This window comes from Manis pentadactyla, chromosome 1 (assembly GCF_030020395.1).
Source record: "Manis pentadactyla isolate mManPen7 chromosome 1, mManPen7.hap1, whole genome shotgun sequence".
In the NCBI taxonomy this organism is placed as follows: domain Eukaryota; kingdom Metazoa; phylum Chordata; class Mammalia; order Pholidota; family Manidae; genus Manis; species Manis pentadactyla.
This window is the reverse complement of record NC_080019.1, coordinates 24,408,216-24,434,028: the sequence shown is the minus strand read 5'-3', so window position 1 is coordinate 24,434,028 and position 25,813 is coordinate 24,408,216. Positions and strand designations below refer to the sequence as shown.

Sequence of the window (25,813 nt, the reverse complement as noted above, 5' to 3'; positions counted from 1 at the left end):
TTGCTGATTTTGGTTTGTTTTTATATTCCACAAATAAGTGAATCATATGGTATTTATCTTTTTCTGCCTGGCTTATTTCACTTAGCATAATACCTTCTAGGTCCATCCATGTTGCTGAAAGTGACAAAATTTATTTTTATGGCTGAGTAATATTCCATTGTGTATATGTAACATATCTTCTTTATCCATTCATCTATTGATGGACACTTAGGTTGCTTACATAATTTGTCTATTGTAAATAACATGGTGATAAACATAGGGGTGCATTTATCTTTTCAAATCAGGTATGTTTTACCTTTTAAGTATCTCTTGAAACCTTCAGTTCACTCCATTTCCACTACCACTACCCTAATCCAAGCTCCCATCATCTTTTGTCTAAACTATTATATTCATTCTTAGGTTTTACTACAATCTATGCTTCATACCTTTGTGCAATCATTTGCCAAGAATTCTTTCAATGGCTTCCCACTATATTAAAATAAACTCTTCCTTAATGTGATCTATGAGGACTGTGTGGTCTGGCCCCTGTTTATCTCCCAGTGTCCTAGTCACACTGGCTCTAGTCACATTAATTCTTTAAACATACCACACTCCCTTCTGCCACAGACTGTCACACATGACATGATGTTCTTTCTCCCTAGAAAACTGTTTCTTACTCTACTTATCTAATGCTCAACATCACTGCCTCATGGAAGCCTGCCCCGACCATTCTTAACTAACTACAGACCTCTCTTTGAGAAAATTGGTCACAGGCAAAATTTTATATACATACTTTTGGTGTGTTTGGATCATTGTTATTTATTTTACTAGGCTTTAAGCTCTCTGAGGATAGAATTCATTTTTACTTTTGCTTACTTGGTATCACCAATATCCAGGATACTTCCTGGCAGTATATGCCTAATAAATGTTTGTTAAATGAATGGGAAGAACAACAACAAAATGACATTTTATCAAATTACATGATGAAATATACTCAGAAATTAAGTCAAAGTAAAGTTGCATGAGGAAGGGAATTTTCACAGGATCCAAATGTAGTTAGTAATTTTTGGCACAGTGTAGGGGTCGCTTATTACACTCACACATTTCAATCCTTAAGCAATTTTTTTTTTTGAGAACCAGGTAGGGTTTTATTTTTTATTCGATAGAACTTAAGTTCACTTGACCTATGAGCAAATACTGCTTATGCTTCCAGCTATAGAAATAAAGATAACATTAAGTCATTAGCATGTATATTTTTAAAGTATTAAGAGTATGAAGTTAGGGTTCTTTTCTTTTGATAATGGGGAAAAAAAAGATTTCAAGAATGTATCTGCTTGTACATATGAAATAATGATTAATATGCTTCTTAATATTTGGCAACAAATATCCATTCTGTAAATTGAGTTTTATATTTTTCTTCTCAAAGAGAAGTTTTAGTATGCAAAAATACCTTTGCCCTCCAAGCTTTTCCAAAGATTTAGAGTATATTTTTTAAAAATGTACTAGGCTTTGAGTATTTCCCATTACGGTATGTATTTGCATAAAGCCGCTGAGTCATCACAACAATATATATATAACTGTCTCATTATATGAGTATGTTTACTTTGTTTTAGGTTTTTATTCTCTGTGTCACATTTTAGTTCACTGGATTTTTCTCTGAAAAGTTAAATTCATCATAAATACAAAAAATTTTAGAGAAGAAATAATATATTAAATAATATATTAGAAAAGAAATCCTACTAAATAGGGATATTATTGTATTATGATTATATAGGAAACATGGTGTGAGTGAAAAACAACAATTTTTTTTCACCAATCTAAGATTCAGAATGACTAATTTTTAAGAAAATTTTTTCTTAAGTAACTACAATTGGCCCTTAAACAACACAGGTCCATTCACACACAGATTTTTTTCAATAAACATATTGGTAATTTTTTGGAGATCTGTGAAAATTTGAAAAAATGTTTTCTTTTTTCTAGCTTACTTTAAGAATACAGTAGTATATAATACTAGTATATAAAACATGTTAATTGACTGTTATCAGTAAGGCTTCTTTCTGATCAACAGTAGGCTATTAGTAGCTAACTTTCTGGGGAATCAAAAGTTATACGTGGATTTCTGCATAGGGGATTAAGGGTGCTGATCCCCCCATCCTTAACGATGTTCAAGGGTCAACTGTATATTAATCAAATACGTGTTGAGGATAGATTCCAAGTTTGGTTCATCTTTGTCTGTCTCCCTTGTTGTCCTTTAAGTCACCAAAATATAACAACAGAAAAACCCTGCATTCAATGGTTATAGCTAATTAATTGCTATATGATAAAATTAATGGGGTCCTTACTTTTTATTTATATCCTAAATTTTTTTGGATGTTTTGATACACTCATTTTTTGATTTCCCTAATATATTATAGCTCTGAAAGAGATTTGTCATTCTGAACTTACAATCATCTTAAAGGAAACAGTAATCTTAAATTACTTTTCTTTCATATCCTGCATGGTTCCAAGCCATTTTAAGAAAATGAGTTGCTCACACTGATCTGTATATTTTTCTCTAATTTTTGGCTTCATCTTTTCATGCAAAAAGTACACACTGCAGACAATTAAAGCATTTGTGAGAAAGAGTATGCTTTGCCCTCACTAAAGTAGAGTGAGATAATCAGGGTTCATCCTTCTATCCCACCCCGTTAACTCATTCAATTCTATCTCCTTCACTTCCTGCAGTGTACCTCTAATTCTGGGAAGAAATGCAAACAGGCATTTGCTAAATGACCATTGTACATTTAGCACCATTGCCAGGTGTCATGAAGGCTGTAAAAGAAGATATGGTACCTATTCTCACAAAATCTACAAAGCACCAAAAATAGCTACTTTTCTTTGTTTTACTAAAGTAGAGGAGGTTTTGTTTTGAATCTTAAAAGGAAAAATAAAAGGTAAATAAACTGCATTAAGTTACAAAATAACTCAAGTTACATTATTTAAAGGTCTAGAAAAGGAGAAATATTGATGAAAGGATAAATATTATGACAAACTAACTAAAGGTCCTTACTGCTATGGAATTCAATGCTGTTTAGTAAACAAGGAAGAGAGCACCAGAGATTAATAAGGGTTGTTTAGGTTAAAGGTAAACAGAATATTATGGTGTGGATGGGTAGAGTGTATAGACTGCCAACAGTAAAGAATTCAGGTCTTCCCGTTAAGGGTAAGTGACAAATAGAGACGTGCATATATCACTCAGCATAAATGCATGCCTGCACACAGGAATGTTGTGTATCTGACACATCTATTCCCTTTGTTTTTGCCAGAGAGAAGGAAGGCTAGGCTCGGTATATATAAACACCTCGAATTTCTAAAATACAGCTAAGAATCTACCTCTCAATTCCTGTCAAAAACTTGTTTTAAAAAGTTCTACACATGAAACAAACAAAAACATTCTTACAATGGCCACAAAAACTTTACTACTATAGTTACAGGAATGGTTCTTAGTCCTTTACTCAATAACAATTTACTTTTACTTCATGTACTATTCTAGCTGTTTGGTTATATGGCCTCTCATTCTAGAAGAGAAGTGTTGCCATGGAAGACACTCCAAAGGCCCTGGTATAAGAACCAAAAGAAAGCCCTGCCATGGGCTGCAAAAATAGTTTTAAAAAAAGGCGGCAGTCTTCAGGACATCAGCAAGTTATAAAAGAGCATACTCAATGTCTCAGGTAACTTATATTAAAAAAAAATTCAATGCACAACATTTAAGAAATGGGAAGAACATATTTTTATATATGCTGTATTTATGAATTTATTAAAATTACAGTGCTAAGTAGATTACCTGACTTCTGCATATAAGAAAAGATTTTAAGGTACAAATTCAGCTGTAATTTAACAAAAGAAAAGAAAACTGGGATTTGAGGCATCATACACTGCCAAGAAAGCAAACAGGGATGACAGACAGTCCCTGGGTCTAAAGGATTGCTTTTTCCTCCCTTTGTCAGGGCTACTAAAAACAAAAGGGAGGGATAAAACTTGCTCAACAGCAATAACAAAAGACAAAAGTTTTCCCATGGATCTCAGTCTTCACTCAAATTTTATTTATTTATTGCTTAAAATAATAGCCAACGTTCTCTCTTTATAGTTTTGAAGAGTTAAATAAAAAAAGATAAAAAGATCAGAGTTTCTTCACAGATTTTATTTTAGACATAGATACTGAGTTCAAATAGAAACTTAGCTTGATAACTGTAAAGCCAAAAACAAGGAATACCTCTAGGCTATCAAAGAACATAAAATCCATGAGAATAAATGAATTTGCTTAATTTTATCATAAGAAGTGTCAAAAGAAGAGAAGATGTGACAATGACATTATTCTCAAAGCAATGACTTCTAAAACTTTACCTCTGAAACCCTGGCCCTGCTCATCCAAAATTCTAAACCCACATCATTAACTTCTTACCCACTGTTTCTACATGAGTATCTTGTCATCATGTCAAACTAAACACTCAGCTAAATAGAACAAATTCTCATCCCTCACAACCTTTAAGCCAAACTAGCTTCCTATGTTGATTTTGCAATCTGTCGTGCAGCCCTGAAATCACCATATTCTTTCCTTTCTACTGCTAGAACCTATTTCATTTGGCCACAGAAGATTCCTTACTGGCTTGTGTGCTTCTATGTTCTTTCTTCCTCTAAACTATAGTGTCCATAGAGTGTTTTTAAACCACAGTTTTTATCTTACTCACAATTTTAAAAATTCTTCAATGCCAACAAGATACGGTTGGATGTGAGCCAACTGACTGACATTTAAAATTTAGAGAGATGACTTGGCTTGCCATAAAGGTGTCCCCTTCCCTCACTGCTTAGTGCGCATCCGTCTAGAAGCCACAGTCCAGTCTACCTTATCAAGGCTCAGGGCAATCTGGTTTTCAATTATCTTTCTGATTCTCTCTCCCTTTAAAGCATCTGAAGATTATGTCCCACTCTGGTCATTTACTTCTCTGTTAAACATGTACATTCTTTTATCCAAATGGTTCTGCCCTTTGCTAAGAAGGTTCTCCTACCATTTCTTTTAGGTATATCCTTCTGATTTTTCAAGGCTAGGCTGAAGTCCTCTCTCTTCCATAGATCTTGAGGGTTTCCCTCAATAGCCCAGCCCAAACTGCTTCTGAACTTACCATCTGTGACAGGAATTTGGAACTTTGCACATATTTCCTGGGATTACTTGTTAACAAATGACTAGGCAAATTGTACATGTATTCCCCAACAAAACTGTAATAAAAACTCCATCACCTCTAATACCAGCAATTATCATTTCTTAAGTTGTTGTCAAGGTGTTTATTGGGAGGTTTACATATCACTGCTACTCAAAAGCAACCTTATAAATTTGGTGTCCCCTTTTTATTTTTAAGGGATTGGAGGCTCAGAGAGGTTAAGCAACTTTTTCCCATCAGAGAAATTTATTTTAAGAATTGGAATTTGCACTGTGATATAATAGCCACTAGCTACATGTGGCTACTTAATTTTTACTTAAAATAATTTTAAATTTATTTACATTTTAAAATAAATAAAATAAAATAAAATAAAATAAATAAAATAAAATAAAATAAAATAAAATAAAATAATCCTTGCTCCGGTAACAGGTCAAGTGACCAGTGGCCATACTGGTGGCTCTGGGGACCGTGGAGGCACAGGGTGTGTGCACCAGCGCAGAAGGCCTGCTCACAGAGCTGCTTCTGCTCACCAGCATGTGCCGCCACCTCAGCACTACAGCCAATGTATCTGAGGTAGTAGAATCTTCATATACATTTAGGTAATAGCTATTTACTTATTGCTCTGAGCAGAGACTACAGACACTAATAAAACTGTACTTCTCTATCTACAAAAATAAATTATACAACGGTAGATAAGGGATCACAAAAAGGAACATAAAAAGGTGTTCTGTCAAGGGAGTAAAAAATTATTGCAAATCCCGGTCTGAAATATTATGGTCAAAAAACCTGTATTTCTACTTTCCAATGATCAACGTATCTGTCTTCAGCAGCTTTGTCTGCCAACTAAAGTTATTTTAGGCAGGAGGGCTGACTAGGTAAACATCTGATCACACCTTGGACAATTCATTATCCTTTCTTACCATTGAGAAAGTATTGCTTATGTAATGCCAAATTATATGCTTTAACACTACAAATAAATTCATTCAAATAAATACAGCTCATGTCTTCTGTCACATCTTTCTAATGTCGACGTCTGTTCACACCAGCAAAAAAGACACAAGCAGTCAGGACACAAGTTAAGTCTAAAAGCCACGAAGGGAAGGTGAAGATGATAACTTCTAGAAAACATCATAGTCTTATGTTTTTGTAACTCCCTAAGATCATGCACTTTAAAAAAATTTTCCTTCTCCTTCATCCCTTCACCTAGCAAAGGACCTGGCAGACAGGAGGAATCCTACAAATACTGTGAACAGTACTTCACACTTTACAGAGGACTCAGCATTTTTTTCATTTGTCAGAAAATACAGAAGCTTGGAGAGTGTATGCATCTTACCTAAGGTCATAAAGCTAGTAGGTGGCAGAAGTGGGTCTGGCGCCCAGATTTTCATAACCTTAATTCAGGATTTTTGGCCAAGAGCCACAGAACAACTTGCCTATTCATTTGACTATGCTGCTCAACTCTAGAGCAGAGTAAAGGACAACAAAAAACAAGTGAGGCAAAGTAAGGACTAAGGAGAAAAAATACAATTTATTTTCTACCTGCCTCCTCTGTTCCTCCTTTCTATTTTTCATGTTAACACTATAGCTGTTTTCCAGATACAACATAGGGCTCCTTTAGGTAGTAATGACACTAGATGTAGATCAGCCCCAGATCATTTTGTAAGCCTATTTTCCACAGCTAGATATTGATACTGATGTTCCCAGAATCTAAGAGAACTTCTCCTGGATGCTGGAAAAAGAGAGCCCAGGTATGCCATATACCCCTTCCTAATAAGTGGGGGGCATCTTTACAGTGAAGAGATCAGGGGGACAGAGTTCTAAAAGGTGAGAAGTGAAGGGCACATATGATCACAGAGGATGATATAAAAATAATTCATTTATCTATAAAATGTGGATAATAAAAGTATATGAATGATAAGAATGTAAGTCTCAAGAAGACAGAAATTTTATCTTCTTTGTTCACTGATGGTATTCAATAATATTTACTGAAAGAATTCAGGTATCAAGGTTCTTAGGAGGTTTTAAGTGAGAGAATATATGTACAATGCACAGGAACTGAAAATTAGAGGTGCCTTTCCTGATTTATATTTAAATCTGGAGCTCTACTGCTAAGTTTCAAAAATAGCTATAGTAAGAGAAGTAGCAGTCACATGGCCATTGTTTATCACTGTGTAATTCATTTTTATTTATTCTGGCAAGAACCATATAAGTATAGCTGGTTTAGGGGTATTAATTCAAAATAACTTTCTTTTTTTTCAAAGCAACACAACCTTTCATAGAAAATATCTAAGATACGGAAAATATATGGAAAACACAAACTACCCATAATTTCACTATCCAGAGAACAGCACACAATACACCATTAGAGCCCAAGAGAACACAATTACCATTTTACAGATTTCCTAAAACCATTTTCTCTACATGCAGAGATCCTGAACCCCCAGATCAAGTGAATTCATTTCTTTCCCTTCAAATTAGCTTTGCACAGAGCCCATAAAATGCTAGCACACCTCATACAGCACTATACCTACTATACAGTGCTGATCCATTATAGGGCTGTCTGTCAAATATATTTTTATGTTTAAAACATGTGTGTACATGTTCTGATATATCCCTATCCACCAAATATTAAATAGTGTAACTGATTTATCTGTATGAATGTGTATATATATATATATATATATATATATATATGAATGACTAAAATGAATGCTCAGCTAATGAATGCCAAAGGCTTCACTGTGGTCATCTGAATGATGCTGGACAATCTGTGTGATAACTCTGCTGAGGTGTCCTTACTGCCACTGCAATGTTTTCTGGTGAAAACATTTCACCCACTGTAGCCAAAAAAAGTGAGTGATAGTTCTGGATTTAGTGGATCCCAAGGAAATGTATCATTCTGCAACTTTTATGGTAGCCAGAAGAGTTTCTAAGGTAAACAGATTAGACAACAGACAGTAAGAACTGATGATAATTTTAAGAGGGTACCTAAAAGAAAGCAGCGTTGAAAGCCTATCATGACTTTAGAGGGTGTGGGAAGCACAAGAAGGGGATCACCAATGAGCAATGGTTAAGGGCCCATTCATCTCTATAGGATTGAGCCACACCTGCTCTATACTGTGCTCACTACTGGCTCTCCCGTTTCCAGAATGCAATCCCATTCACAAAACTGAGTATGATGTAATGGAAGAGATGTTAAACATGGGAATCTATCCCTAAACAAAACTCAGGAGCTTGTTATTAGATGAATCCATCTCAAAGTGAAGCCCATAGCAGGTCCATCTCATCTTTCACTGGTCTAGTCCTTGGATGAGTTCATGTTACATGACAGTAAAATGGCAAGTTGAGTCCTTGACTCACTTTTTCTAGGTTATGCTAACTGCAGCCTAAACTGGATCTTATAATAATTCCTCATTTATCAGTTACTGGAAGAATGTTATTCTCTTCCTGAAATCTGTACCTACCATTAACACAAAGGTTTCAAAATAATTAAAGCAGAATCTACCTTTATACAACTTTTTAAAGCAGTTGATGCCAACACTAATCTACAGATCAAGGACTGAACATCAGGCATTTTTTTGCCAATTGTTAAACATGAAAGACTGGGACAGTAGAGTTGATGACTTTTAGGACAGAAAGGTAAATATATTTTGTGTACTTCTAAAAACTGATTATGAATAGAATCCTGTTTTGCAACTGTAATGAAAGAGAGTTAACAGAAACAATAAAGTTCCTATTTATCTCTGATTAGGGTGACTTTCAGAAATATCTCAGAAGGCAAAGAATGAATTTACCTTATTTTCTTCTAGAAATTTCAACTTGATAGAAACGTCATTGCGCATTTTATCATATTTTTCTTTATGTGCCTGAAACAGATGCTGTGACTGTTCAATCTTTGGCAGAGTGTTTGCATCACGTGGTCCAAGATTCAGTTCTTCCAAATCTGTGCGGTATGCATCATATTCAATTCTGAAAAGAAGAAAGTAAGTGAAGCAAAATAAAGAGAGTGAAATAATTTCAGAAGGTGAACTGGAAATACATAATGGTCTCATATTGTATTTTAATGTATAATGATTCTCATACATTTTATATACTTTATGCTTTTAAAATGATGTATTAATGCTGTTAATATAAGCATGGGGGAGAAAAACTGCTTAATTCCATTAACTCTTGCTCCTAAAGAACAGCATTAACTAAGAAGTAAAATTTCCAAAACTTAAAAACCCTTTTTAGATGTCAAAACCTAATGCTAACATGGTCAAGGGTAGTGATCAATCCCACTTGTGAAATGATTAATACTGATAAAGCAAAGCAGGTGAGGACAGGAGACTTGAGAATGACATATACTTAAACTAATTAGTAAAAGGAAGATAAACTGAGGGCCTATGATCCTTAAAAGTATAGTCTAGGTCAGCAAGGCACAACAGAAGTATAATGCAAGCCATGTATGTAACTTGAAATTTTGTAATAGTCACATTAAAATAATAAATATTAATTTCATCTGTTTCTGTAACAATATATTTTATTTCACCCAATGCACCCAAAGACACTCAATGTAAAAAAAATTTTTAATGAACTATGTTACTTTTTCTTTCAGGACAGGTGGCAAGGGTGTTACTCTGCCTTTGAAATCGTTACGTTATATACTTCCATCACATCTCAAACCAGGCTCGCACACTTCAAGTGCTCAATACAGACACCTATGGCTAGTGGCTACTGCATGGAACAGGGCATACAGATGGACTTAGATGGATGGTGACAATGGCATCTATTACAGAGCACTTATCACCTTGCGTTTCCCTGATATGTGCAGCCCTCACATTCTCTTCCAGCACCTCACATACCTCTGTCACGGCACCTGTGTCAGTACAGTACTACTTTGTCTATGGAACAGTGACTTATCTAGCAGTTTTGACCATTCAGTATTGAGCTAAGCAGCAAACTGACCTCTAATTTAGTTAAAATCAGCATCACAAAGCTTATGCCCCTTAGAATAAAAATACAGCTCTTTATTCAAATATCTATAGTACAATTCATACTCCTATTTTGGGAATTGGGAATATTTTAAACAACACAAACTATATTATATATATGACTTGAGAAATAATACATCTGTCCCTTACACTGAGTCTAACTTTTTCTTATCTTGTACTGAATTTAAAAACTTGATCATTCAGGGCCAAAAGAGGATCATTCATTCATTCACAGATATACTGATTTGTTCAACAATCTTATAAGTGAGCACCTTCTATACTTCAGGTCTTGTATTAGAAAGTAGAGCTGTAAAGATGAACAGAAAATATTTATCTTCAAGAAGTTTGTGGTCTAGAAGGAGAGAAGCTCTTAGACAGATTCAGTAAAATGAGATAACAGAAATTACCATTAGAGAGAGAGGATCAGGTATACTGGAAATTAAGATGAATAATTACCTAATTAGGTTTCTGAAAAGGCACCTCAGAACAGAATTCAAAAACTGGAATTAAAATTTAAAGGATAGTAAAAGCTTATGAGGTGGACCAGGGCAGGGAATTTGGTAGAACATTCCAGGAAGAGAACAGCATGGACAAAGGCATAGATTTGTAAGATACCATGACATGTTGGGAAGTAATTCAACATGTTAGGACCTGAAGTTGGAATATGGTAATGGAAAGAATTAAAGTCAGATAGGCAGGCAGGCAGGACCAAGATTAAGCTGGGCCTTACAGGCTATGCTGAAGGGATCAGATTTAATCTGGTAGGACATGTGATGGGAAACCACTCAAAACTTTGATCTAGAAAATGAAATGTTTTGTTCAACATAGAAAAATGTCTACTGGCAGTGTTAAGGAATGGAAGATGGACTGGAGTAGATTAAGAAGCAAAGAAACCAACTAGAAGATTATGGGCAAAAGAGAAATGAGTCACTGGACCGGACATGGCAGTATAGCTGAAAAGGAGGAGACAGATACCTGTAGTTTAAAAGGCAAGACTGACTTGGTAATGAAAACAAGTTAATTAAATTCCATGGATTCTATAGCCAAACTGAATGAACAGTCTGCCCTTCATTGGCTTTTATGTCTTGAGCTAGTTATTTCATCTCTTTCTGCTTCAGTTTTCATCTATAAATGGGGATAATAATCTCCACAAAAATTTCACATATGTGAAGTACTTAAAGACACCTGGTAGTAACGATTACCTTTAGAATGCTTATTATTATGGCCAAATTAAGAGGGATAGCCAGAAGCACACATAAGTAAAAACAGTAAGAAATGAAAGATAAAAGAGTAGAACAAGAATAAACAGTAATATGTGATGATTTAATGTGAAGACAAATATCCTTCAAAAGCTTCAGAGCCAATTCTAAACTAATGATTAATTTAAACATAATCAAAGTTATAATACTGGCCTTACATCCCTTAATTTTACATCCAGAGTTTGTAGATGGTATCAAAGGAAAACTTTCCCTAACAGCTAATCTAACTGCTTATTACCACCAAGAAGAGGAAGCACACTGTTTTCAAAATGCAACTCTTCAAGGTTGCCAGTCTGAACTGAGTCTGTAACAATGAAGTTGGTGATAGCTGGTTACTTTATGGCTTACGTAAAAAGTCTAGAGAACAGGTGTCCACATCTGAAAAGTCTTCACCACAACTGACTCCCTTGTTGATGCTGCTGTGAAGTGTTGAATGGGCTGTTACAAGATTTTCTATACACAAAGCACCAGAGACCTAGGAAATACTTGACACAATGCATAATGGGGGAGCATTAAAAGGCCACCCGGGCATTTGCCTAAATTGCCACTTTTTTGTGCTGATCAAATAGCTGACCCTTGCCCTACAAGTCAGTTAATTCTGGTTTTGACAGAGAAGAAAAGTCAGCTACTGAAAAACTTTTAATCTGGGATTCTTTTTGAATGTTATCCCTCAGCAGGCAATGTTGCAGTGTTAAAACTAGTCAGTTCCTCAGCTACTTCATGAACAGCACAGGAAAGTCAAAACTCCAAGCTAAGGTCAATGAATAAAATCACATATTGTAATTTCAGCAAAAAAGAATAAATTATGGGGTGAGGTCATTATTGTTGTTGGATTTTTAAGGACATACAGAGGTTGTCTAAAGGTTTCCTGAGAACCAGCTACCAAATATATATACCTTGATTTAATTATGTTCAAAAGTTTCAAACAAACCTGTATATTGTATACATCGAGAGCATGTATCACATTACACTTTAAGCCAGAGTTTTCATTATAAAGTGTGAAAGTTATTTTTTTATAATTACTGTGAAAATTTGAGATTAACCCAGTCCAGGCTCAAGGCCTAATGATCAAAAGTGAGAGGGGGAGCAGCCGCGGGGTCTCACTTTGGCTTTGAGATTGGCTCCCAGTGCGCGGACCATCCTCAGAGTTTTATTTCTCTCCTCTACAAATTAAATACAAGATGTTTTGTGTATAAACAGTGACTTACCTGATAAATCTGTCATCTTTAGTATGGGTTAATATTTTACAAAGCATGTTAGAAATAAAGGCTGAAGAGATAGATATTACATGCTTAAAAATAAAACATTTAAAAATACAGGTGGGCCATTAATAAGCAGACACATAGAAACTAGATTCACATGGTTCTTAACTGGGACATAGTAGAGGTACTTTCAGAACAAAAGAATTTTCATCCACAAATAGTAAAACAGTCTAAAAGACTAGAAAATAAGAATGCGTAAAATGATTAAAGAGATAAAAGGAAAAGTAGTCATTATGAACAAATTATGACATAATGAATAAGGAACAGATCTGGAAAAGAACCGAATAAAATTTATAGAAATGAAAAATATACATAATAAACTATTTGAAAAATAAAGACAATGCCCATGAAATGATTTAAGTAGAGACCGGAGAATCAATTACTGGGAATATTCCTGAAGGGATTCCTATTGAGGAATATCCTATTCACAGATGCCTTCTAGTTCTTTTTTCCTGGCTTCTGATTTTAATAGCATGTTAGTAAATAATTCAAACAATAAAGACAAGTAAAAAACCAAGTCCAAAACCTAAATAAGGCATACAGTCCCATCTCAGCCATTTTGCTACCAGTCAGCCATAGCTATTTGTTTTGACCTTCATTCCAAGTCATTAAGAACCTCATATGTTCATGCTAAACCGAAAATTACAAACACACCATAGGACAGAAGCTTCTCTTCTTAGGAAAAGATCCAGTTAATTTTCCAAGTGACGTGGGCTTTTACTTATGTAAAGCATAAGGAAATACATCTTTAAGAATAAGCACTCAACTGCAAGAAGACTAGATGAGAGTAGAGTTTTCATAGGCTTTTCTAACATCATTAAACTATGACAAGAAGCCAAAAAGTAAAGTACTTCTAAAAGGAAAAATTAGCACTAATCTTTATGCTATAAAAAGTGTAACACAAAATAAGATTTCAAGTGTTCATAGGAAAAAAACTCAAAGGGGACTGGAATGAGTGGGGGAAAAAAATTGGGCCTGGAATCAAAAGTTCAAAACTTCTATCATGGGTCTGCTACTTTGTAGACACTTACAAGGTTTTATTAATATGCACATTGTTTAACTAACAAGATAGATATTAGAGAAATCTCATATGCATATGTGTATAAAATGTTATGAAAACACTGCATTATAAATAGCTATAAAAATAAATAACAGCTACTTAATTTATGTTAAAGGTAAAATGAAGTTTGAAAGCTGAATGTAATCTGGATAAATGGAGCATCAGGGATTAGGTATTCACAACATAAAACAAAACTATGGAGGCAGAAATGAGCTTTTATATTCAAAGAAATTGAAACTGTAAGTCTGGCTTCTATGGAAGCAATGGTAAAAAGGGTGAAAAGGTAATTTAGGCCAGGTTATAGAGAGAACCTAGTATCTACCTGCTAGAATACAAGGTTCTGTCCTCTTCTAATGAAGCTGGAGCTGGGAGAAGCTCCATCTCCGTATTTCCTAGCAGGCAGTGTTTGGGCACGTAACCAAAGACCAGCTGGATACTCTCAAGTCAATGAAGAAAGGTATTCAGGAGATTTTTGGAAATTATTTATGGTAGTTGTGGCAGCCTCAAGCAGCAGAGGTACCCAGCATCGGGGTCCCGATTAGATTCTTCTGAGGTATTATCTTGACTTTGGTTCTTGCCTGTTTATAGAATCTGTTGTTGTCCTGCCTTTCGGTTACTTCTGTGGGCCATCCTATGAACTTTAATAAATTCTTTTTCTGTTCATATTAGCCAGAGTTGGTTTCTCTTGTATGCAACCAAAAACCTTAAGTGAATTACATATGATCTGTAAAATAGGCAACATAGTGAAAATTTATTATCTACCTGGCACTTTCATACTGTTTCACAGTCATTAATGTATCTTCAATTGTTTTATTCACCAAAGTGTTCACACTGGCGATGAAAAAATTAATGGCTCCAAGAAGAGTCTCTCCATTCTTAGCCAGCAGTTTCTGGGTATCTGCATTATAGCCAAATTCTTCCTAAAATAAAAAAGTCACCTTAATTTATCCAGTAATAAATTAGTGAATGTGACTAAAAAAGTTTCAAACATATTACTAATGGGAAAATACACAATTCAGAAATCTTGCTACAGAAGTACTTTCTTTCAATGTTTAAATTAATAGGAATCTAAATCACAACTTGTTAATTACTGAAGAAGTCTAGTAAAACAAAATTGTCATCAGCTCAGATGCATACCTAAAATCAAATAATTAAAAAAAGTTAAACTACTTTGTACAAGAAAGAATATTTTCATTTTTACATTTTGTTTCTATTATAGTGTAAGCACAGCTGTTAAGAAGCATATAGCAGATTATTAATCAGAGAAAGTATAACTTTTACAACCAAATTAGGTAATAACTGGCTAAAACTTTCAGACACACAATAGATGGCAATTTTTGTGTTTTGACTGAATCTTCTCAAAGTATAAATATTAACAATATACATTTCCTTGTAAATTTAGTGACCAGATAACTCCCAAGCTCAGGTCTATCTAGGCACACAGCTGAGGAAGGATCACTCAACACCAGTCGTAGTTCATCTCTGAATAGACTGAGTCTTGGCTTAGCAAATACTCCACATGACTCCTTCACATATGGGGTAGAGGGGGAAGGTCAAATTCTAAATTTTCAGCAGTTAAAGCTTTTCAGTCCAGGTCTGATTAATTAACAGATTATCAGGAACACATCTGACCAAATAAAAAATCTGATCGCATCTAACTGTAAAAAGAATCATTCAACTTAAGAATTCTGAACTTTGTTATAAAACAATTTTTAATTTCAGCTGAAAATAAGTGTAATATTAAATTAACTAGAATATTATAAGATATAAATTTAATGCTAGCACTAGAGTTGTAATTAAATTTCTAGGTAATAAAATATTCATTAATTAATAAAAAGCAGGAAAATAAAATTATCTTTATCATGCTAAAAGAGTTTCTACTTGAGAGGTCCATGTAACTCTTTAATCTGAACTCAGTTTTCAAAATTTTATAGATTTGGCTTTTTTTATAGATTTGACTTTATAGACCTTGATTTGCAAATATTGACAGACATAGGATTACATAAAAAGATCATCAAGGTATTCAGAAACTAAAATGAAAGTCAGGACAAATGAAGATTTTTGGAACCAAGTTTTTCAAGCTAAGCTTATACTTAATACTATATGTTAACTGGAAAAATAATAATAGAGGAGAAAAATCTTTTACAACTTGAGAAAAAGTTCACATATTACAACTATAGTTTATATCTTTGGTATTAATTTAAAGATAAAAGGTAAAATAAAAAAATCAAGAAACGAGGAAGAAAAATATGAAAGTTGGATTGGATCTAAATCTCATAGTTCATAAAAAATAAGGAAACTTTTCTACTCTCTGTATTAACAACGTATTTGTCACTACATCATATCCCTGTAACACTGTTCATTTCTAAAATTTCTCAATATTTACAATTCCGCATTATTAACTTAAAGAATTCCATAAGTCCTAATTTAGCCACAGGAAGATCTAACAACCTAGAAGGTTGTTCTTTTACTGAAACAAACAAACAAACTAGGGAATAGTAAGATGAAAGAGCAGCAGAATTTGGAATCTTACATTTACTGATAGGAAAAATAGGCCTAAATTCAAAGCAGACAATAAGAGTAAAATGACACTGTTTCAAGAATGTAAATTTCACCTATAATTCTGTGAAGCAAATGTGTATAAAATTTAAGATTTTAATATATAATATGACAACTAACTGGCTAAAACAAAAAAGTTTTATATAAGGTACAAGAGCCATAGTAACAAAAGCTAAAATAATCAGGAAACTAGAAAGAAATGAATATACATATGCATATGTATTATAAATACACAAATAAGTAAATATGTTTTTTTGGCAATGAAAGTAAGGTAAAACATGACTCCTAAATTTCATTTAGTTTTTAAGTTATTTTAGTATTCTCAGTTGTACAGGAGCATTTTACACAATATTTATAACCTGCCTTAGTAATTACAAGTAAACTAAACATAAAATAATCACAGGGTATACACAACAAGAACTGGGTTGTAGTTCTAATCTGCCACTGAAGAAGGAAAGTCAATATAATTCCTTGTTCTAAAAATTTGTTTGCTTTATATATAGAGAAAACAATGTTCCAAAATACTTGATTATTTTTTCTTTTTAGCAGCTCCTACATCACATACAACATTCATGGGATGTAAATTTACCATATATAAATGACCACCATTTCCCATTAAACTTATACATTAGGATCAAATAACAGAAGCATCTGAAAGGATCTAAATCATCAAGTTTTAGTAATATAAAGTATTACATAAGTAATAAGAAACACATTATTTCATACTACAGAGCAGTAAAAACTAGAATCACAAGTACTAATTGGTAATTGACAGTGATATGAATTGTGTGAACCTTCCTAATCTTGATGTAGATGTTGCCCTTTAAATTGAAAAAATAAAATTTAATGAGGTGCCATGGTATAACAGAATGAGGAGTCAGAGGACATGTGACAAAATGGTTAGTCTAGTTTGGGAATTCAAACAATTTGGGAATTTGTATCTTGATTCTGCCAGTGACTGGATTTATGTCTTTCATGAGGAAGTCAAAGTCTTTGTGCCAATCTCCTTCCTAATAAAACAAAGATAATTAAATCCCTTACAAGTTTGAGAAGTATAGTGAGATAGATAGAACCTGTAAAAAGTTTCTGACAGATGATAGGCAGTCATTAAAAGATAATTCCTTCTCCCCTTCAGATTTGCTTTTTTTATTGATGGATATTGGCTGTTTCTCTAGAAAACTAAGGTGTTGGACTAATCTTTAAATTCTTCCTCACAATCTCAGCAACTATCACAACCATCATAATTTATTCAGTGGCGCTACATGCCAGGCCCTGTGCTAAGTGTTTTCCATGGATCTCAGTTAACATGGCATAAGGTGAGAGGAAGTAGACACCAGCTCTTCATCACTGCCCTCTATAAACTTTCCTTCAAAGAGCATCAACAGGCAAAGAAGGGAGCTGCTTTGTGGGCTGGTGTGGCTGACCCTGATTACCCAAGGGACACTGGACTGCAACTCTGCATTGGAATTAAAGAAGAGTATGCCTGGAGAACAGGCAATCGATCCTTTAGGGCATCTCTTAGTACTACCATGTTCTGTGATCACCGTTAATGGAAAACCACAACACTCCATTTCAGACAGGACTTCTAATGGCCCAGACCCTTCAGGAATGAAGCTTTGGGTTACCCTGCCAGGCAAATAACTGCAACAGGCTGAGGTGCTAGAATACAGTAATGGAATGTGTAGCGGAAGAAGCTACAACCATGTGGCCATTTGTAGAAATGAGGACTATATTTGTTATGAACATTTCTTCCTTATTTTGTTATGAATATGTGTGTGTGTAAGAAGATACCTCTTTTCTTTCCTCTCTTATTATGTAACATAAGCCATAATTTTACATCATAATATTTAAGTATTGTTAACTTTATATCATGGTGTTTAAATTACAGGATATCAAGGAAAAAAGTGAATGTGACTCAAGGACTTTGCATCCATCCTCTTGTGAGGAAAGGGTTAGGGTGTCTTTGATAGTATGCAGGGTGGTTCTATCATGCTGAGCGGAAGTAAGACTGTTACTTGTCTTTATTCGGAGATTAAGTATGGTCTAAGGAGATGTATATGAATGCTGCCAAGTTGACAAAGGGTGAACCGTGATGGTTAATTTTATGTGTCAGCTTGATTACACTGAGGTAACAGGTTGTTTGGTCAAACATTAGAATAGGTGTTACTATGACAGTACAGATTTTCTTGATGTAATTAGCACTGGCAATGATAAACATTATAAGGCTATTTAAAGTTGAGTTTAAGATTATTCTCCATAATGCGGGTGGGCCGCATCCAGTCAGTTGAAGGCCCTCAGAGCAAAAACCTGAGGCTTTCTGGCGAAGGAATCTGCCTTAAGGCTGTAACAGAACTCCTGCCTGAGCTTCCAACCTGCTGGCCTACCATACAGATGTCTGACTGCTAGTTCCCACAATCGCAAGATCCAGTTCCTTAAAATAAATCTGTGTGTGTGTGTGTGTGTGTGTGTGTGTGTGTGTGTGTGTGTATTGTGTATATATTTCCTGCTGTTTCTGTTTTTCTGGAAAACCCTGATTAATGGAAAAACATCCATCCTGTAAATACTGATGACAGATTTTAAATACATCTCCAATAGGCTCTAGTTTACCATTACTTTTACAATTGTAAGCACCAATTAGAATACTTCAATTCAATGACTGTTTTTATTTCTACATTACCTATTTCCTTCAAATCATTTTTGTATACACACTTGCCTTCAGCATTTGTTCACTGACAAATCAACTACATTTTGGTGCATAAGCATAATAAAAGATGAATATATTATGTCTTTTTAGCAAAACAGGGTGGCTCAAATTCTCGTCAAAGAATGTTGCATATGGAGTCACTGCTGTTGAATTAACTAGATGAAAATACTGCAATGGTTAATTTTATGTGTTAAGTTAATAAGGTTGGGCCATGCTGTCCAGATATTTGGTCAAACATTATTCTGGATGTTCCTGTGAAGGTGTTTTGAAGATGACAATAATATTCAAATTGGTGGACTGAGAGTAAAGCAGAATGCTCTCTATAATGTCACTGGGTCTCATCCAATCAGTTAAAGGCATTAATAGAACAATGAAATGACCTCCCCCAAGCAAGAAGGACTTCTGCTCGCAGACTGCCACTGGATGCAACAACAGCTCTTCCCTGGATCTCCAGCCTGCCAGCCTACCCCGAAGATTTTAGATGTACTGAGCCTGCACAATCCTATAAACCAATTTCTTAAAATAAATTTCTATAGATCAACACATCCTGTTGTATCTGTCTCTCTGGAGAATCTTGACTAACATAATATCGTATTTCCTTTTTGTCCCTAAAAAAACATTATTACTGATTGACCCTTGAATTAAGAAAATTCATGTAGGATACCATTATCAGAAGACTCATAGTCAGAGATTTCACTTATGTTATCAACATTGCCATCATTGTTAAGAGTCAATACTGCTCTTTGCAGTCATCTTCTGGTTTGTCTAATCACTGTGAGATGTCTTTCTCTGGTATTGTCTTCTCTTTGCCATTATAGCAGAAAATGAAAAATCCTAAATTCTCAACTGTGATGCATAAACATTAGAAGAAGAAGACCACAGAAATGGTCTCTCCAGATTTTTTGGCAATGCAAACAAAAACAAAAGTATTTATCTCACTATTGTACCATTCTTCTAGGCAAGGCTTTCATTCTTTTGTATTCTTATTACCTTAATTATTTTTAACATTGTTGGAAGTAACTGATATGTAGTGATGAAATAATTCCTAAGAAGATGAAACAGGAAAATGTTTTAAAAAAAGGGTAATAAGATCATTAAGATCTCATACTGTGTTCAGTTTCCAATGGACGCACATGGTAGTCATAAGATAAAGTTTTAATCTATTTTAAAAAAATAAGCAAATTCTCTCACTGGAAGACCTTTAAGAAAGAATTAAAGTCATCAACGGGGATGTAGTATAGAATGGGGAATATAGCCAATGATGCTGTAACATCTTCCTGTGTTGACAGATAGTAACTGCACTAGGTGGTGTACAGATTTAATAATGTGGGTAACTATTGAACCACAGTGTTGTATACTTGAAACCAATATAAGATTGTATTTCAACTATACTTCAATTAAAAAAAAAAAGAAAAAGAAAGTCATGAAAAATCAATCTTTACAAGGAGTTAGAAATTCTCAAACAAGAAACTCAATAATTAGAACTGAGTCTAATGGACTTGAATACAGAGGATTAACCTTTCTGTAAAAAAGAAGTACTTCACATCTAGAAAAGAAAGCTAAGGTACCTACTAGCTAAGACTGAATATTAAATGAGAAAGCACATACATGAATATGTTATCACTTAGAACTGTACCTGGGATATAGTAAGCCCCCAATCTGTGTTAACTATTATAATTAATACAGTCTACTGAGTGTAGTGTCACTGATAATATTGCTCCAACACTTCTCCAGACCCTGTCCCCTCTTTCCACACTGTGAGAATTTTTCTTTGGGTCACAAACCCTCTAAAGATTCCACTTAAAGCAATAGCAAGAGATCGTGATGAAACAGGCAGGACTGGATACAAATTTCAGTTCTACCTGTTCTTGTGTGATCTTATGTTCTTGTGTGATCTTATATATTACCTAACCTCTCTTGGCCTCAGTTTCCTCATCTATAACATAAGGATAACACCTTTGCAGTTTTGTTAGATAAATTACATGATATAATGGCTGTAAAGCCCCCAGGCCATTAAATTGAAATTGTGGACACTCAATAATTGCATGTTTTGATGATTTAGCTTCCTGAATAATAATGTAATCTAGGTCATTTTTTTGTCTAACAACACAAAACTGAATCTCAGTATTTTTCACTATCATGATATATATTACTACCTCTAATCAAACTTTCTTTTTCCAAGATTCTAGATACTATCAAATGATTTAATGATCTAAATCATTTAACTCTTCAAATTGGAAGTCTGTAGGCAAGGCATTTCTGTACCTTTTGGCTCCAGACGAGGAAAAAAAAAGCCATAAAAGGAGCCACTTAAGATATTGTAAGAAATTCTTAGAAGTGCTTTGCTGAATATTTAGAGATATATGCAGAAAAATAATCTCATCATTATCCTAAAATTCATAATTTATATTAATGATTTCAATAAAATATACCATGAATCCAGTCAAGCAAGTTACTATTTGCTTAAGACCCCTGGAGACTAGTTAAGAGATTTTCAATAGTTACCCAAGTTTATTTTTTACCCACACACAGCTACATATAGTTTTGATTCTTTCTAGGTTCAGGCAGGCTGAGTAATCTCTTTTTTCTTTCCTCTATGTTCTCTACCCGAGTCCCTCAACTGACATCTTTGCTAGGGTACAAATGGATCTCTATGTTGTCAGAGTCTGCTGGGCCCTCTTAAAAAATTATATGAAATATCTTAATATTATACCTCAAGATTCCAATTTATTAAGAGTTCAGCAAATCAGAAACATAACATATTACTTCTTAGAGTACTCCTATTGATATTCTCCTTCCTCTTGCCCCCCAATAGTTATTTAAAATAATCTTACATGGAGTTCTAGTGACTTCAAACTCAGGTCAGCAAATGCATCTCCAAGTTGCCTCTGTGTATGCACCATCTGGAAAAGCTGGGTTGACAGTGTCTGAGCCAGTCTTAGAATATTTTCATATTTTTTCTTGTTATCTCTTAATATATCAATCTGAGCTTCAAGTTCAAGGTCCACAGTTCTTGATCCACGACCTAGCTTCTCTGAAATAATTTGTCGAGTGCACTAAAAGTGGAAAGACGTACTTTGGTTAGGAAGAAAAAAAAGAACAAAAGAAAAAAATAGTAACATAGCAATCCAAAGTAGAAATGATAGAGAATATGGCATATATCACTTTTGACTTCAAACAAGCTAGACTAACAAACTGAAAATTGCCAGTCCACTTGGAAATTCATCAGGACTCAGAGAGTAAATTTACCTGACATGTCTAATTACTATTATAATCAGAGGAAGTTTTAAGACTTATCTAACTAATTGATATACTGCCAGATGAGTTCTCTCACATTATCATATTGCAAGCTCAGCACAGTTGGGGAGATGATCTAATACAACAGAGACACTTGGCATTGACTTAAGAACAATATTGGACTATTAATACAGGAATAATAAAAATTCTACTCTCCTACTGGTTTCCAACAATTTATTCCCCTTAAAAAGCTGTGTGTATGGGTATGAGTAGAAGGAACAAAGGGAAGAAAGGAAAGAGAAAGAGTCAAGAAGAGGACAGGGGACAGAGGAAGGAGGGACTGAGAAAGAGGCAGAGAGGAAGGAAAAGAAAGAGATGGACATTAGAGATTCCCGAATTCTTCTTTTACTTTTTCCTGGATATAAGAGTATTGAATTATGTTATTCTACTCTGCCCTAGAAGTAATGATAGAGGAACTTACAGTTTTTTTAAAAGCACTTAATTTCAGAGCACATGGAAATAAGTTTTCTAATAAGTTTTGTTAGAAATAAAAAATTATAAGCAACTTCACTAAATACATTTTTAAGAGTAACAATATAGGGCATTAGTATACTCATCAGTTAAAGTTAATAAAAATATTCTAATTAAGTAGTAAATATGTATTCCAATTTTAAAATGTGCAAATTCACTCTTTTATCATGTCTTTCAAAGTTTTGGCTACAGAATTAGTATTTGTTGTAAAAATTAAAATAATGAATGAAGTGAAAGGTAAATTTCCTCTTTCTTTAATCCCACTAAATAGTAAAAAACTACTCTTAACAGTATGAAGGGTAATATAGACTCCTCTTAAACCTATATAATCACATACATAATATTGTAAAGTAAACACGAGACCATGTTATGCTATACACAATACCTAAACATTTCTTTTCAATGAACAAATATCTTGAGACTTTTTTTGTCGATATCTGTATTTATTCTTTTAATGTTGGCATATTATATGCTACTCATATTTTTCTATTTAAAATTGAAACAAATTTTCTGTCCCTCCTCTGTTCTCATCAATTAAGGATCTTTATGAGTAAATATTTTTTGTAAAAAAAATAATCTCGTTTTAAAAAGTAGAGAAATTAACTATATAGAAAGTGATAGGAAAGGTGAGAAGCAAAACTCACAAAAGGGAGATAAAAGTACTTCTATGGAAAACACACAAACACTCCTGGGTGATGAAAAAAACATTAAGAAAAATGTTCAACTGTGAACTCTGTGATTTTAGTGAGAGAAACATCAGCAAGAAATAATAAATGATAACAAGATGAAGGAGATACACTACTTATTTCCACTTTTCATCTACACCAGGATAATCCATATGTAATATTATCAGAGACATTTATTCTATTTGCACACCAAAACATTTGGTACCCTCCATAGCAACCCAGATATAATAGTCTGTTGAAAGTCAAGAAGCCAGAATTCACTGAAGAAGCTTGGTTGACTGTGCAAAATGAAAGAAATGTCTACTGCTGTCTGAGTGACCATTTTTCACAGAAATGACGGCTATAAGCAGACAGTAGGGCTAACGATTTAATAAGGAAATGCTTTTTGTTTCCAAGAAGCTAAGGCATTGGGAAGAATAAGGCGACAGTGATTATGAGGCATATTAAGATAAATCTGGACATCTGAAATTCTGAAACTGAATTTACAGAGCTTGTATTTCAGTACAGATAACTATACATTCTTAAGGAAAATCTAAGTCATGTGCATGGAGCTTTGTAAAGAAAACCGTAGTGAGAAAATATAAAGTTGCTAGTCATTTTGCTACTCATCAGGATTCCAGAGCAAGTTTCTTATATGATCACTGAAGAGCAGATTTTTATTTAAATTGCTTCCTAGTATATACCGAAATTAAAATGTAAAATTGCAAATCAGTATATTTTATAAAGCAAGTTTAAAATAGAGAATTAAGAATCTCAGTTCTTTGCCTTTCTTTGAAATCCCTAAAAATGCAGATGACTTACAATGAGCTGTTGGTCCTATTCAGTTTTCTATACTTATAAATTAAGAATTCATTTTGAAGATAATTGGACAAAGGGAGCAAAGTTAAAGAAGCAGGAAGAAACAAAAGTAGATTATGGCTCTATGTAGATCTCCTATTTGGGGTGGAGTAGATAAAATAAAGTGATAAATAGTGCACAAAATACTGCGAATCACCATCATACAAGGTCATGAATTTACAAGACTGTCACTGTGTATTCTGAATGTTTAAACAGCACCAAAAGAGTTTTCCCTGTAATGCCAAGAAGTGAATAAAAACATTTAAATACAAGGAAAAGAATATTTTCATGGCAACAATTGATAGATACTAAAAGACTTATTAAAGGTAAAGGATAGGGTAGAAGGGAGCTTAAAATGAAATATTAGGAACTGAACAGGGGAGATAGGTTAACCAGTAAATGAACAGGGCAACATGACAAGAAATACAGGAATGAAAGTTTAAAAAAGACTGGCCTAAAGACAAAAAAAAATTAATTTGATAAGTGGTGAATATTAATGGCAAATTCTTAAACATTTAAAAAAATATTTAATGTTTGGGAAGGATGATAGACAGCTCTGCATGCTGAAACAGACTGTTGTAAGAAAAAAAATGGACTTCTAAAAGTATTTTATTCTACACTAGGAAAACACAGAAAAAAAAGAGATAAACCAGAGTTTATTATTCACAACTACACCTGCACATGAGAATAAATAAATTTAGTGAATAAAATCAGGCAGATTAAAATAGTATTTAAAAACATGGTTTCACCTTGAACCTTTGGTAACCACGAATCTAAAGACTGCAGTGGCAATAAGTACATATCTTTCAATAATCACCCTAAATGTAAATGGACTGAATGCACCAATCAAAAGACACACAGTAATAGAATGGATAAAAAAGCAAGACCCATCTATATGCTGCTTACAAGAGACTCACCTCAAACCCAAAGACATGCACAGACTAAAAGTCAAGGGATGGAAAAACATATTTCATGCAAACAACAGGGGGAAAAAAGCAGGTGTTGCAATACTAATATCAGACAAAATAGACTTCAAAATAAAGAAAGTAACAAGAGATCAAGAAGGACATTACATAATGATAAAGGGCTCAGTCCAACAAGAGGATATAACCATTATAAAACATATATGCACCCAATACAGGAGCACCAATATATGTGAAACAAATACTAACAGAATTAAAGGAGGAATTAGAATGCAATGCAGTCATTTTGGGAGACTTTAACACACCACTCACTCCAAAGGACAGATCCACCAGACAGAAAATAAGTAAGGACACAGAGGCACTGAACAACACACTAGAACAGATGGACCTAATAGACATCTACAGAACTCTATACATCCAAAAGCAACAGGATACACATTATTCTCAAGTGCACATGGAACATTCTCCAAAATAGACCACATACTAGGACACAAAAAGAGCCTCAGTAAATTCCAAAAGATTGAAATCCTACCAACCAACTTTCCAGACCACAAAGGTATAAAACTAGAAATAAATTGTACAAAGAAAGCAAAAAGGCTCACAAACAC

General features: G+C 34.0%; 1 protein-coding gene across 7 annotated transcripts in view; it reads right to left on the bottom strand.

Annotated features, from left to right (window-relative positions):
• Positions 1–25,813, bottom strand: part of ARFIP1 (ADP ribosylation factor interacting protein 1) — a 118,877-nt gene that overhangs the window by 17,992 nt on the left and 75,072 nt on the right. For all 7 annotated transcript variants that reach the window (XM_036887745.2, XM_036887743.2, XM_036887742.2 and 4 more), the window contains 3 exons: positions 21,826–22,047; positions 14,491–14,648; positions 8,969–9,143 (listed from right to left, as the gene is read on the bottom strand). In XM_036887745.2, coding sequence (XP_036743640.1) covers positions 8,969–9,143; positions 14,491–14,648; positions 21,826–22,047 — 555 coding nt within the window. The remainder of the gene's footprint in view (positions 1–8,968; positions 9,144–14,490; positions 14,649–21,825; positions 22,048–25,813) is intronic.